The 16,301-nt window shown below is 33.8% G+C and overlaps 1 protein-coding gene across 1 annotated transcript in view; it reads right to left on the bottom strand.

Moving 5' to 3' along the window:
- Positions 1–6,180: 6,180 nt before the first annotated feature.
- Actr3 (actin related protein 3) overlaps positions 6,181–16,301 on the bottom strand; it is a 67,324-nt gene continuing 57,203 nt past the window's right edge. The window contains exons 9-12 of the mRNA XM_004836093.4: positions 12,237–12,329; positions 11,805–11,930; positions 8,547–8,630; positions 6,181–7,419 (exon numbers count right to left, since the gene is read on the bottom strand). Coding sequence (XP_004836150.1) covers positions 7,324–7,419; positions 8,547–8,630; positions 11,805–11,930; positions 12,237–12,329 — 399 coding nt within the window. The 3' untranslated portion in view covers positions 6,181–7,323. The remainder of the gene's footprint in view (positions 7,420–8,546; positions 8,631–11,804; positions 11,931–12,236; positions 12,330–16,301) is intronic.

Below are 16,301 nucleotides of genomic sequence, written 5' to 3'. Positions count from 1 at the left end.
TTAGGGCCTTGGCTGTGACCCCTAGCATTGCACAATCAATACTTTAAGATGTAAAGAATAGCAAATATTATAAAGATAGAAATTAAAAAGAATGTTACCCAATCCTTTCCCTATCTTTCCTTTAATACAAGAATGTAAACAATTTTAGTTTTCAGTTTTAACATATTTCACTGTGGTTTAAATATCCTTTCAATGCCCCAGGATGCAAAAACCCTATCAATTTGTTCACTATATTCCCAGCACCCTGAAAAGCATTATCATATGGAATGTTACAAGTTGATTCTGCTAATAAGTTAATACCACTGTGAATTACTGTCCCAGCCTAAAGAGTGTCAAAGTATATGCTACTGAAAATGGCATCCTTTTAAGGGGACAAGGAAATGTATCATTTCAATAATCCAGATTGTGTTTTCAATTGCAGAAAATCTAAGCACACTCATTTAATGACAATGGGAGAAGATAGTTGATGTACTAAAGGACTAAGTGCAAAAGCCACATGTGCTACTCCTTTTCTACCTCCTGCCAAATTATCTTTGACAGTCATAAAAAAAAGTCATTTGTCTTTGTGAAATAAAAGTCAAAGACAAGTAGCTACTTCAGTTTCAAGTATGCTACAGTCATAACGATTCAATGAAAAAAAATCAACTTGGAATTTGAGAAGTCATTTCCTTCTCATAAATAAGGGGAAAAAATACTTAATACCATTTTATTCATGCATCCAGTGCTCTAAGGAATAATGCCAGTGTTTCAACTTTCCATTCTGTAAGAGAAATAAGGAGGAAAAGATAGTACTGTTTAAACAAAACAACCCTATTTGAGATATGCCAGTGGCAGGTGACCAGCCATACAACTAAAATGTATTCTGAACACAAGATCACTAGGCAAATTCTTACTCCTGAGATAATTAAAGCATGTACAATTAAAAAAGATGACTCATTTTTCAATTTATCATCTTAAGAAATGAATATGAAGACAGATGTAAGTGGATGCTCAAGTACCAAATACATGGCCTATTTTAAAAAGATAAACCCTGCCTATTTTATAATTGTTTACAACATAGTCAGAAGTGACAGGGTCAGAAATATTAACTACAAATATTCCACAAGTATTTTTGATCCAAATAACCTTATTTTTAAAATGTGAGCATCTACCAAATGCATTGTATTACCTAAGATTATCTATCACAAGCTTCATTTTTATCTGTAACTTAATAAAGCCTTCCCAGTCCTTAAAGCCAATTGAGTTACTAACTTAAAAAAGACAAAATTATGTCACTGGAATGTTAAGCTCTCTGTATTACTGGGATCTGAAATGAGGTACAATAATCCAGCACCAATTTGGATACATGACAAAATGTCAAAGAGCTCAATTTTAAGCTCTTCGGTGTAGATAAAGTAGTTTAAATCCCTCCTGGGTTATTCTGTTCATGGAATGTCCTTTAGAGATCACTGCCTTATAAAGTCCAATCCAATCTCAAACAGACTCAATGTTTTAGCATCATATAACTTGGTCACATCCCTCTAGCATCACCTAGCACAATGTTGCTACCATTTCTTCCAAAACAGTGAGGCAGACTAAGAAATGTTGCCGAATCAATTTTTTTAAAGTGTTAGTAAGCTATGCTATCAGTACTTGTAAACCATAAAAAGAAATCAGTGCCAACAAGTCCTATTCTGATGTTACTTACGTTGACACTTGCCAAGTCACTTAAAAATATGTGAGTGTTCCCTCAACTATGAGTTGAATTACATCGATCCCTTAGATTTCCACAATGTTGTGAAGGTGTCAACTGTGTGCATTTCAACTTAAACTGCCTCTATTTTTAAGTAGTTCAGCCTATGTTTGAGGGTGGCAGATATCCTCCAATCTTATTTTGTACTCTTCTCCCAATTATCTTACAACCACAACATGCTCATCTCTCTCCCAAATATTGTTAATCAGGTTTATTTTTCCAAACCTAAAATGTATTTCCTACCTACTCTCCATCTGCCAAAATACTTTTTTCAAGGTCTTCAGTAAGAGAAATCATCATATTCCAAGAGAAGGTCCCCTACAAAGTGCTTTAATTATCTCATGAATGTATACAATATTCTAAAGTTTCAAGTTTTCTCACTGTCCAACCCTCTAAAGAGTGGAATTCTTATAGAATGTTTAGAAAAGAGCCCATGTACTCCCAGTTTAAAAAAAATTCAATTTTACCATTAAATAAAATTCCATATAAGTTTAGAAATCTACCAGACTGCTGAATCTTACTGAAAATGGAGGAAATTTCTAATTAAGTCATCATCTCTAAATTAATTAGTTTAAAATAAATCTGGATGACAATAATCAAAGTTGATCAATAAAAGCCAGAGCTAGAAATTGGTAGTATTTCCTCTATTCATGCTGAATGTTACAAAACATTTCAATTATTACCGATTTAGAACACACTGTCATTTACACTATGGAGATTTCAAAAAAACCGAACAGCTTGACAAGATCTACTAAATAAATCTAGCTCAGAAGCTCTGAACGACTATACATCAGACAATATATAAGCCACTGGAAATACCAAAGGAGTAAGATTATACTTTGTTGTTTTGGATATAACACTTATCAATTAAGAAAGAATTTCAGTACTCCACAAATCAGTAATTTTAAACCATAGCCCCATTTCATAACTTTCACTTTAACTCACTGGGTTTCACCCTGAAAATCACCAGCACCATCACCACTTTTATTAGCAGAAATTCTAAATTTGTCAAGATATCATTCAGGTTGTATCTACAAAATATTCCTCACTCCCATAGAGTGCCTTTTTTATTATACTACTGTACCTTTATTCTCAGAGCAGAATGTTTAAGAATAGTAGTCTAACCACAATAGGCACTCGATAAATGGCTCTGGGATTAAAGACCCAAAGCTTGATGCAATATATGGATAGTATAAGTGAATTGTAGTGCTTGAATAAAAGTGAAACTTTGATTTAGCACCTTAATGTAATGTATAAAAGTCATTAAAATGATGGAAAACAATGTATCATGTGCTAAATCAAAATAAACAGAAAACTCTTTAGTTTTTTAATTTTAAATTTTTTAATTGCATTTCTCCCTAAATCATTTCTATCCTCATTCCTTTTTTATTGCTCCTATGACTACTAAATTAATATAGTCCTTAACTCAAATAGTTTTATTTAATGTTAGCTCCCAAGTTTCAAATGCATCAGTTCAAATGAGCCATGACATGAAGAACACCTAAGACAACCAGAGATTTTAATGTACTTCTGTTAAGATTCTATCAAGACCACAGAAATTTATAAATAAAGGTCCTAAAAAAGCACATTACATGGACAAAGGTTGAACCTTTATACGGTATGGAGTTATCAGCAGTGAGTTTCAGAAATTTTCACTGAAGCTTAAGTACCTTGAGACCATAATGTTAAGTGAAATATATCAGGCACAGAAGTTTAAATATTTCGTGGTTTCTCTTACATGAGCAACCCAAAATACAAATAAAAAGCAAAACAAAAGATAATAGGAAATAGGGAGATCTTTTTCAGATGGGAAGAGGAAAGAGTTGGAGAGAGCTGGGATAGGAGGGTAAGGGGACTCAAAAATTAAAATGTTTTGTACATGTACAAATTCCCCTTATTAAATGTAATCATTATGTACTGCAAACATACTAGTAATAATAAAAAAGAAACTTCCTAGACCTCCAGGAGATCTAATACAAAGTATTAGAGGGTTTTCTATGAAAGTTACACATAACAACTGTGTCCTTGGCCAACTGTAGATACCAAGTGATATTATACTAAAATATAATCTGCTTATTACACTGAAATACAATCTAAGACAAAGATTTCAATCCAAGTAGAACACTTCACTCAGAGTGTGCATCTGTTTCAAGCTGTATGTATTGTAGCTAATGTTTAGTGCCCATTGACCTAAGGTGAGCATCTGGGTGATTATGAATAACAACAGATTAGAGTAAGGGTCAAAGGAATTAAAAGTTGGACTGGTAAGGAAAGCAGAAAAACACTGGACTTTAATACTGATAGATTAGCCCAGTGGGAAGAGGCAAAACATTCTTTACAATAATAATGAGCTTTTATTATACAATTTCCTCAATAATTTTGCAAACAGTGAGCACATCTTCAGCATCATCTGGAAGAAATTTTCTACTTATACAGATATATTCTCTAGACCTCTCTGTAGAAATTATGTAAACATTAAAGAGCACAGTAGTTGATTTCTTCTATATTTCATATTATTTGTGAAGTTATTTGTGGAACTATCTACAAAAGCAGGTACTTTGATCTATTTAAGTGGCTTTAAAAACAAACTAAAACATTTGTATTGAAAAAGTGAAACAGACAACCAACCACCTTCTCCATCAAAAAACAGGGTAATTCAGAAGGTGACTACTTGCAGTACTTGCCCAGTATTAATGTTTAAAGGTTAAAAGTGTAAAAATGTGCTTACTTTTTAAAACACAGAAAATTATCATTTCTTTTATGTCCCAATTGATCAAAGGCCTGCTGATCCCAAAGAACCTGGTAACATATTTACAACAAATGAAATCAGGGGAAAAAGCTAAGTCATAGTCTTACAAGTCAGAAACTACAATACAATCCACCATGACACTTCTACTGCCTATATAAATTAAAGCCCAGACAGTTCAAAGAACTTATCAGAGATTATACAAAAATATTTTCTGTTTTAACAAAACATGTTGAAGGATTTACGTAATTTTCCATGCTCATGCTGCCTGACAATAAATCAGTGCTACAGAGTTTAGTTATCTTCGCTGAACCACTACAAATTTACAACTGAAGTTACAGTAAGTTGAAGAAATGATACAGTAAAATATAACAGGATGAATAGATACAAAACAAAAATACTGCTTCTACAGTATTACAGATCTCTCTCTCTCTCTCTCTCTCTCTCTCTCTGAAAGCAGAGCAAAAGGGGTATCAAAAAGTATATAAGCGGAACCGGGGATTTAGCTCAGTGGTTCCAGGCCCTGCCTTGCAAGCACAAGGTCCTGAGTTCGATCCCCGGTACCAAAAAAAAAAAAAGTATATAAGAAAGGTCATGGTTATTTGTTTCTCCAAGTAAGCCTAAGTTTTTCACCATGTCTTCATTTTCGTTTTGTTTCGGTTTATGCACAGGGTCTCTCTATGCAGTCCAGGCTGGCCTCAAACTTCCTTCTCTCGCCTCAGCCTCCCAAGTACCACCATCCTCAGCATCTTCATGTTTTCATATCAAAAGTTAGGACATCTGGATTTGGAAGCATGTTTTTGAGCTTACCCAACCATCCTGAGTGGAAAAAAGTATTTTTTATGACTATGCCAACAATACTGGAACAGAAGAGGAAATCTTAACTGCTTATTGGTGTCATTTTACATCAAAAGATCTTCGAAAAAGCAAAGTACAGAGCCGTACATACACTAACCTATTTGTATACAACAAGGGAACTGTATTTCTCTATGACTAGAAAATTGCAAGAACAGAAAATACATTCCTAATAATATAATGATGGGACAGGCTACGTAGAGGGGGAAAAAAACCTCTTTTCAGTAATCTTTGGCACTACTGAAATAATCTCTTTTTGTTGTACTAGAGATTGAACCCAGGCCCTCATGCATGCTAGGAAAGTGTTCTACCACTGAGGTATATCTCAACAAGTAGTTTCTTACAATGTTCATGAAACAATTTTTCAAGTAAAATAAAGATCTTCCATAGCTACTACTGCTCTACAACATAACACTTTCTCCTTTATGCCCATACCCAAAGAATTAAGATTCACATAAATATTAATAAAATTAAAATATCTAGACTCACTTTAAATAAAAACTAATGTTTACTCCCCGAGTATGTCTGTATAGTAACAACAAAGAAAATCACTTCAATGTTCTTGAACTTCTAGATTCTAATTCATGTTTTATTCTAATCCATATTTTATTGTGTTTTATGAATAATGGCATTCTTCACTGCTTTGCTGCTTAAATTCTAAAAAAGACAAATATCTCTCATTTTACCTTCTGGTAAATAACTGATAGAAATTTTATACTCACAAGAAGTTTTCTACCAAACTCATCACAGATTGCAGTAAATCCCACTATTTCAACAGAAATAGAAATCTCATTAAATATATAAACACCAAGTACAATTACATTGTTTAAAAAAAAACATTAGAAAATGTAATTCAATTTTAATTTATTTTCATCACTTTTTCTTCATGATCCAGATATTTTAAAATGCAAATAAAAATTAACTTTCCATGATATGTCAGGGACTGGTACTAAAAAAAAATTTTTTTCAGATGGGAAGTGAGTTATACAAATGAAAATATCAAATGGAGATCCAGTTATCAAAATGAAAGCACTCAACATATTAGAAGTTCACAATTATTTGTACAGAACACATTTAAAAAGTCAGCTTGCTAACCAACTGTTGTGATTTTTAAAGAACTACTGCAGAGATTTGAAGAAAATAGATTTATTAGTTAACTCATAAAGAGATTAAAGAGCCTGAAACAAATATTAAAAAGAAATTGGTGCCTTTATTAGAATGGTATTAGGCTTTATATATACCAATTTTGGTAATCAAGTCATTTTTTTTTAAAATAAGAAATGACACTACAGAACTGCAATACTGGTCCAACAGTCTTGTCTTTACTTTCCTTTTAAAGCAAGAAACAGATGCGAGTAATTAGAAAGCACTAGCAGCCACCAGTTAATCTAAGATACTAGCTTCTTAGTTCCAAAAGCACTTGCAAAGAAAACCATTGGTGGGGAAAAAGGAGAAGAGGAAAATGGAAGCAATTCATATCCTAATAACTGGAATCCCATAAGTGTGGACGCCAAGTCTCATGAGGCTGTTTTTTAAATTTATCCTTTACTTGGTCACTTTTTTTTTTTCTCAAATACTAGTTTTTCTTTAACTTTTTTCCTCAAAGTATAAAAAGTATGAAATATAAACAAGCTCTTGCATTGCACACTTAGAAGTGTACAATTCAAGCATTATAGAGCTATCTACATACTGATAAATCCCATCAAATCTTGGATAATTCAATAATATACAAAATATCAGGGCACAGAAAGAACTAAAACCCACTTCTTTTTGTTACAATAAGATTCAAATATTCAATCTAAAGAAAAAAATCATTTTGGGTCTCTTTTACATCTCCATGTTGATATGCTTATTAAAATATTCCTGTATAATCACGTTTGGTCTTACTATTTCAAGTCAGGTTTAAAACCTCAAAACCAGCCATCCAGACAAAACAGGATATCTGAAAGATTATCTCTTCTCCACCTCCCTAACCCCAATAACCCCAATTTTACGACATGACTCCAAACACTGGATTGTGACGACAAATGCTAGGTCCAATTTCTTCATAATCCTTTTTGGTGTGACATACTTGGTAGAACTCAGGCTGAAAATAAAAGTACACATTTTTATAAAGATCAAAACATTATCTTGCAATATAGTACTTTAAAAGAGGTACTTTAAAGTGAGTGTTAACTCTGCAATGTTTATTAATCTACACTATTTGAACAAAGCTTAGAAATCCCAGAAACAGTAACTTAATGTTCAATAAATCTGTATCAGAACTTCAAAGGGACATTTAACTCATGTCCCATTTTCCCAATGCCTGTTCATCTTAGAATTTTGAAATTTTGAGGAATAGAAAGTTGAATCTCAAATCTCTAGTCTGTCCTGCTGAGGCTTTCCCACACTGCATTAAACAGTAACATAAAGAACCAGTAATACTCCAAGACCCAGATGAGCTACTCCCAGCCATGGTATAAAAATTAGTGTATCACCCTGCCTTTGTTATTGGAGGTATGATAAATTACCCCAGGCTCTGTATCACAGCATTCTCAAAGGGCAAAAATCACAAATTCAAGTAGGCTATATGGCACAGCTGAAGATGACTAAAACTAAGAGTAAATCTTACCTCACCTCCTATTTAGTTTTAAACTCAAAGCTGTACAGTTATTCAACATTTCAGATAAAAGCTTCTTCATTTTAATATTCCATGAATTACCAGGACAAAGAATGATTATTTATTAGGCTATTAGAGAATCTTATAAAGGAGTTTTAAAGATGTTTTGACTTGGGGACAGTATTCTTAAAACATTCTCCTTACTCAATTTAGAACATCACATTTCTTGGGCAATAAAATGTAACTTGTACCTTAATGTTTACAATATCTGCAAAGGAAAAACAATGATCTTCTGGTGACTGTATTACCACATTTAAAACCATTTTCCCTAAAGATTACATTTTAAAATACAGTATAAAATGCTCACTCAAATAATGTCTAGTAAATTTTAACTAAAAAAAGAAACAGTAAATTGAAATGACATCCAGATTTGAAAATACTATGAACCCATGTTACCAATTCTATGAACCCAATTGTTACCAATTACCAATAAAGTTTCCTATGCTATATTCAGGTAACACTTAAACGAATTTGTTCTGTTCTTTAAGTACCATTAGATTCTTCTATTTAATAATAAAAACAAAAATTCACAAGTAAGACTTCATCACACTCACCGTGGAAGCCAGCATTGATCCTCCAAACCAAACTGCATATCTCTGCATATGGTGTGTGATAACTTGTACATCAATTGGTTTTGGCTGTAAAATGACATAGTAAAATCATTTCAACAGTAAACATAAGTAACAATTTCTGTATCGTTTAACTTTAAATGTGCACATCCAAGAATAACAATATTGAATTCAAGTGACATCTTATAAACCACAAACAACTAATATTTGTTGTCTAAAAAGTAGTGATATTTGGAACACCGAGAAGGAGATAGGGACGGAAACAGGACAGAATGGACAGAAGAAATAACAGTACACATTTTTTACAGTTGTTCCCAACAACTTATGTATTTTATAAAGACTAGAAAAAGGAGTTCTGCTGCTCCAAACATAAATGATATTTAAAAAGATGGGAATGCTAATTACTGTTACACATTTCATTCAAGTATCAAATTATCACACTTTGTCCCATAACTATGTACAATTAAGTGTCAATTAAAAAAATTTAAAAAGTAAAATTAAATACAACTTTAAAAGGAGGGGGCCTTCATGGAGTAAAACAAAGCCAGCACAATTGATTTAATTTTTTAAAAAAGATAACCATACTGAAGGCCAGGGATTTAACTCAGTGGCACTGCGCCTGCCTTGCAAGTGCAAGGTCCTGAGTTCAATCCCCAGTACCTGGAAAAAAAGAAAAAAAAAAAAGACAACCATATTGAAATGAAATCAAGACTAACCCAAGTAACTTATGAACACAAATGTTTTGACTCTGCCCTCAGGCTGAGGATGAAAACTAAGCAAAGATTAAACTATAGTTAGCAGGTCTATGTTTCATAGTGGTATGGATTAACAATTTTGAAAATATATATAGGCCAAGCATGATGGTGCACTTGTAATCCTAGCAACTCAGGAAGCTGAGGCAGGAGGATCACAAGTTCAAGGCCAGCCTGAATTATATAGCAAGGCCCTGCCTCAAGGAATCAAAAAAACAAAAATTATGCATGCATAATAAAATCCATTCTCTTTGTCAGTGTCAGGGAAGGGTCTTACAAATACAGAAAGCTAGAATGAATTCACTGGGTTCTGAACTGAAGGACACATGGACACACACACAACCTTGCTCTGACCACTGAGAAGACCTAGATGTGATAAACCAGTAGTAATGGGCATACCTAGTGTCCAACGTTTTCTTAATAACATTCTCCACTAAAACAAGAGTGTATTGGGAACAGCTTGGGTGCAGGGGGGATTGGAGGGTGGGGGGATATGGAAGTGATAACACCTGATTTCAGGGCCAGAAAAGACTGAAAATAAGGTCAGCCTAAAACATCCTGTTGTGCCAAAAAGGAAGGAAGTTCAAAAAGACAGGTGGGGCTACATCAAAAAAACCTTAAAGCCACTAAAATAGCTGCTAGTGACCAAACAGAAAAATTCAGAATCAAAGCTAATGACACCATGATTTCATAATGGTATTAGTGATACAGTCACAAAATGAGGAATTGGGAGTTTGTACCGGCAGAGAGAAAGGGAGAAACTCCTCTTCACAGTAAAATGAGAATAAAAAACAGAAGAAATGTTGGAATTTGCAAATACGTGTGGCAACTACCTCCATAATGACTATTTTAGGGAATAAATCCAACAGATGTTAAAACCAGTGGTATAAAGTTTGATGAGAAACAGGATAGTTAACATAGTCTGAAAGTTTCTACCCAAGTGTTTTATTATTATAAAGTGACTTAATAATATAAAGGAAAAATAGTAACTACTGAGCAGAGAAAGGGGGTAGATGCAACATTAACCAAGTGTTCAGACAGGTGTATCATGGGTCCACAGACCCAATGCCACCAAAAATGATACAGTATCACCTCAGCAGTAGTATTGTCAAAAGTGTATAAAATAAACCTAATCATGGGAAAACATCAGACAAATCCAAATTGAGGAACATTCTACAAAATAAATAGCTTATATCTTCAAAAATGTTAAGGTCATGAAAGGCAACAAATACTGAATAACTGTTCCATATATGAGAAGCATAATTAAATGAAACATAATCCCTGATAGGATCCTAGAGTAGAAAAAAATTACTTGTTTTCCTCTTGCTACAAAAGGACATTAATAAAATAACTGGAGAAATTTGCCTCAAATAAAACTTGCTAGATTATGTTCACATAATCATTGTGATTCATATGATTTCCAGTACAGAGAATCTAAAACCCTGTATGTAAAATTCATCAACCTTTTTTATAGATAGGTTAGTAGGTAGAGATATAGTATGTGGGTGGGTGAGTAGATCAGGAGGGGGATACAAAAACAAAGTAAACATTTTAGAAACTTATTACATGAGCAGAATGCCTGAACTGTGAGGTCAGGCCATTATGGTGACAAAGCTCAAAACACACACTATTTACTATATGCCGAGCAGCAGGTTTATTTTAAATAATCCTAACTGTAGCTGCTGAAAACGGTCAGCTTTCATGCATTTTCTCAACAACCAGGAAATGCTAATGTATTATATTTTATTTTTAAGTAAATTGTAGTGATTGTGGTATTTTCAGATGGAGGCCTCATTCTTGGTAATCTTCCAGGTAGAGTGAAACAGTTTTTATCCCCTGAATCAGTATTTTACTTCAATATTTTACAAGGATGACACAAAAAATTACTATATATTGTCTTATAAATATAGAATGCAGACATCTGAGAATTTAAAATTTAAAATTAGTTTTGATTTTTGGTGTCTATTCCACAGGTCCAAGACATGCAAGACAGAAGTTATTTTGGGGAACCACCAACATGTTTGCACACTACAAGCCTGTTATGTAGCAACTACAGTCAGTTTGTCAAGGCAAAACTGACCACTGAAATCATCATCTCTACCTACTGTGTTTTGTTGTCCTACTACAATATTTAAATTTTGTGGATCTAGTGCTCGCTTCGGCAGCACATATACTAAATTTTGTGGATCTATAATGAATTTCGTTGCTGAAGTATACAAAGAAATTTCCTAAATAAGGTATCTCTGAGAGATACTTTTTAAAAATTACTTTTTTCATAGTTATTGCTAAGAATGTTTTTTCTGAAATGCGGACAGTATCTCCAAATAAGCAAATGACCCAGAATATCATGGACATGAAACTGTAGCATTATTTTCCACTAAAATATCTAAGTTCCTCTTATTTTCCTAAAAGCAAAGTTTAGCTAATACTGACCATACCCATGATAATAAAGTCACTCTCAATCTTCCCAGCAATAATTGAGAAAACCAACCTTCAATCTACCGCCGCTCAATTCCTCACTTAATTTGAGCCTGGCATCTACAGTTCTTTTCAGATCTCTTTGCAAGCGACGTCCAAAGTCCCTGAACATGGTTGAACCTCCAGAGAGGACAATATTCTGTATTAGTGGAGAAAAATAAATAAGTATGACTTTTATTTTTTAAAAAAAGAAAAATCTAAATAAACAGTATTGGGTCAGGTATGTAGCTCAGTGGCGCCATGCCTGCCTGGCAAGCGCAAGGGTCTGAGTTCGATCCCCAATACCACGAACAAAAATGCAAAAAAGGTATTAAAATTCAATTATATCCTTTTTACACAATGTGTTTAATATTCAACAATAAAAAAAGAAAACATATTCAACAATAGACAGATTAAAGAACGTTTAAAATGACTTAAAATAACAATTATTTTTATAAATACCGACCTTATAGAGAGGACGTCTGACATCAATAGGACAATTCTGAATTACTTCATCTACAACTTCTGAAATAGGTTGTGTAAAGTCTGGATTAGCAAACTGAAAAATAAGTAAAATTGGATATATGACCAAGATCAGAGTACAACTGACTTAAATATCACAACAAGGAAGGAACATTACATCATCCTTTCCTGTGAGGGGTTAACTGAGAAATCCTTGGACAATGTCTAAGGACACCGAGATCTGCCTGTACACAGGAGAGACTTTAAGGCTTTGTAAAGGAGCCTGAGCCTTCAACTGACCAACTTGCCCTCAGGAAAAAATTGTGTTGGTTAAGTCAAGGGTCCACTGTATTTCACAAGTTTTAGGGTAGCTTTTCAATTTTATTTCCTTAAAAATAATCAAAGCAGCAAAACCCACTCATCCTAAAAACAGTTCTAATATTTGTGATGAACTTAGCAGTTCAAAAATAAAATTTGTTTTTTTTCACATTTATTTTCAGCATCCAAGTCCTGGATAATTCAGGTACTCAAACTTTCACATAGTCCAAATTAAACACATACACCCTTCAAATGACAAGGAAACTGGAATACAGAGCTATCTAAAATTATAGGAAAAAATCTGTTCACTTGGGAAGTGACACAGCTCATACAATACACAAAAACAGGTCTGTTCTGGGCAAACAGAGAACTAAACAGACATACCTAATTCACTTTCTAAAACTACTAAAAACACTAATTCTAAAAAAATTTTTAAGCAAAATTTTAAAAATATAGAAAAAATCAGCCAAAAAAATCCAGTAAGCTGGAAGCTAGGAAGCAGATGAATAGAACCTTGAAATTCCTCCAGAACACATCAGTGATATAAAGGAAGTAAAGAACTATGCTGGTTTTATATCATAAACCCCTCTCCCAAAGAACTAGCTATGCCTGGTGGCTCAGTGAAAAGGAGTGGAGCAAAGAATGGTTGCAAGTTTCTGAGGGGCCAGGTGTCCAGATCCCTTCCAAACAAGAACATTAAATATCCCTCCTCATTTGAAGTACACTGGTTACTCTATTCTTTAAGGGCAGTAAAACAGACTTTCCATATACATAGCTCAAAATACTGAATGTGCACGAGGGACGGGGTGAGGTGGGTATTAAGTGAAGCCTACTACTTTTATATGCAGGGTAGACCTCTTCCCCTCAATTTGACTGCAAACTTTCACCCCTAAGAGCCTTCTCTGAAAAGACTTCAAGCAACACATAGGGGATTATTATAAATAAAAGGCTAGAGTCAACAAACACAACCCTCAAAGCTCTCCAATTAAATCTGTAGTATCCTCTTAAGTATCACGAAGAAGTATCTATCATGAAAAAACCAGCCACTGAAAGAGAGAAAGCAACTTAAAAAGAGACTACACACAAAAAAGAAAACATCAAAAATAAATCCTGTTATGGTTTAGATCTAGTGTGCCCCCAAAGTATCATGTGTTGAGAAGGTGACTGGATCATGGGGATGCTATCCTTATCAGGGGACTTATACACTGATAAGTTCAGTAGCTAAATATGCTATTAGTAGGTGGCACTTGGTTGGATATGAGTCATCAGGAACAGGACCTAGAAGAGTGCATTCTTGTCCTGGGTTCTTCGTCCCTCGTTCTGCCTCCTAGTTAATATTTTTTCTGCCTTGGAGCCAGCCAATCATGGACTGAACCCACCAGAAACTGTGAGCCAAAGAAACTTTTCCTCCTTTAAGTTGTGGGTGTCGAGTATTGTGTCTCAGCAACAGTAAAATAGCTAATACAGAACCCATGATTGGCCAGGCACTGCAGCATACACCTACAAAATTCAGCTACTTGGGATGCTGAGGCAGGATAATTGCTGAGTTTGAAACAAGCCTGAACAACTCAGCAAGATCCTGTCTCAGTAAACAAAAATAAAATTAATATCCTGAGAGAGCCAGAAGATATGCAATCATGAAACAGTACAAAGTAGTATTAAAAAAAATATGCAAAAGCAGAGGTTGAGAAAGATCTTGAGAATTAAAAATATTGCCAGAAATTAAAAGAAAACAAATTCAATGGAAGATTCAGTAGGTAAAACTGAAGAAATTACCTATTGATTTAGCCAAAAAGAAAAAGAAAATGAAGAGTACAACAGCAGAATGCTAGAAGACAGTAAAAATCCTACAAGTGTCTTAGAGTTAAAAAAAAAAGCAGATCCTATACACAGAAATCAATTCTTTTAACTTCAAGTTACAATAAAAGGCATTAAACAATGGCTTCAACATGCTTACAGAAAATGATTCGATAAAGAATTCTATAACCAAGCTATCAAACAAGGGTAAAGACAAAATGAGTGCATTTCAGACACATAAGGTATCTTAAAATTTTCAACTTCCATGCATCTTTATTAGGAACTTTATTAACAGATGATCTCCACATACACAAAAAGTAGACAGGAAGAATGCAAAGGTACAGGATATAGGAAAAAAGGATCCAACAAGAGAATGCCTCCAACAGTGATGAAGGAATAGGAAAGCACAGTACCAAGCACAAAATGAAGCAGGTTGAGATTGAGACTTGTCATACACTCCAGAAATCTAAACCAATGGAAAAACTCTATGCATCTGAATATTGCAAGAGATTTATAAAACTAGTGCAGAGTTTGGAGATAAATTAATGATAATTATTTTAAAACTAAGCAAATAACTTGCGAGTCACTATGGAAAACAATGTATGGGGTAAAAAAAAAAAAAGATTCCATAGCCAACTACAAAGCTAGCTCATAGCTGAGCCATATAACTCATATCAAAATTTGATCATAATAGTATAAGCTGAATTTGAATTTTAACCTAATTAAAGTTATAATGTAACTATTAGGATGAAAAGGAAATGGAAAGGCACTGTGTGTGCTGGGGAAAAGACAGAAAAGGTAGTCTCTTTTACAGCTAAGTCAATACAAAAGGCCAAAAACTTTAGACCTTTTCTTCCTATTTCACAGTATCAATTATACATTTTGATCCTTATTTACACTGTTTTTCACCATTGTATACGTAAAATATACCAATAAACTTATTTTTTTAAATGCCAAAAACTGCAGAAACAAAAAATTGAGGTTGCAATATAAACAAGCAATTCATAGTATGGAAGTAGTCACCAAAAGAATCTCAACTATGAAAGAATTTGAAGTGATTACCTCTAGAATAAAAAAGGAAACATGAAGGTTACTCCCAGCTTTTAGAATTTGTAGAACTAGGCCTTTTAAATAATGAAACAGCATACACATACATAACTGATTTTTCAAAACAACTTTAGAAAAAGAGAAATCAGTCTCAGACATGGTGCCACAAGCCTTATAATGCCAGCACACAGAAGTCTGAGGCAGGAGGAACTCCACAAGTTTGAGGCCAGCCTGGGCTACATAGTGAGTTAAGACCAGTTTAAAATACATAGTGAGACCCTACTTCAAAAAACAAATCAAACACACACACACACAAACACACACACACACACAAGAAAACAAAATAGATTTCTCATAGAAGAAATTACTTATATGGGAAATAAAGCTAGAGAGTATAGATGTTTTGAAGTTTTCAAAAATTTTAATGAAAAATTTGTGTCAAACAACAAAGGTTACTTAGTTAATGGAAACAATACATAAACATTAGCAACTAACATGAAACATGAGCAGCAAGATAATTTTCATTCAGCCAACTATGCTGTTCCTAGCAATATGACACAACCAAAATGTATTTCATTTATATACCTAATATTTCAAGTTTTTTAAGAGACCCAAGGCATTAGCAAAGCTCATCTGTCAAGAGCGGCCCATTCAAATTCTTCCTCCTTTGAAACTAAGGTATCTCCTATTTTACACAGCATTATCTATCTTGTGGTCATAATCCTATTCATCTAAGACTCAGGATCTTTTGAAATTTTCTAATTCCTGCACCCAAGTTAGAGTTTTACCATCTTTCTTCACTATTTCAACTATAACATAATTAATGTTCTTTAACTCAGGTGGACCATTAATCTACTTCTCCTTCAACCACTCACATATACAGTAGATGGTCCCACTGGGAAATCTG

This window comes from Heterocephalus glaber, unplaced genomic scaffold, assembly GCF_053883595.1.
Source record: "Heterocephalus glaber isolate CG9 unplaced genomic scaffold, H.glaber_assembly_v1.0 deba00000347, whole genome shotgun sequence".
In the NCBI taxonomy this organism is placed as follows: Eukaryota; Metazoa; Chordata; class Mammalia; order Rodentia; family Bathyergidae; genus Heterocephalus; species Heterocephalus glaber.
This window is presented reverse-complemented; position numbering and strand designations above follow the sequence as displayed.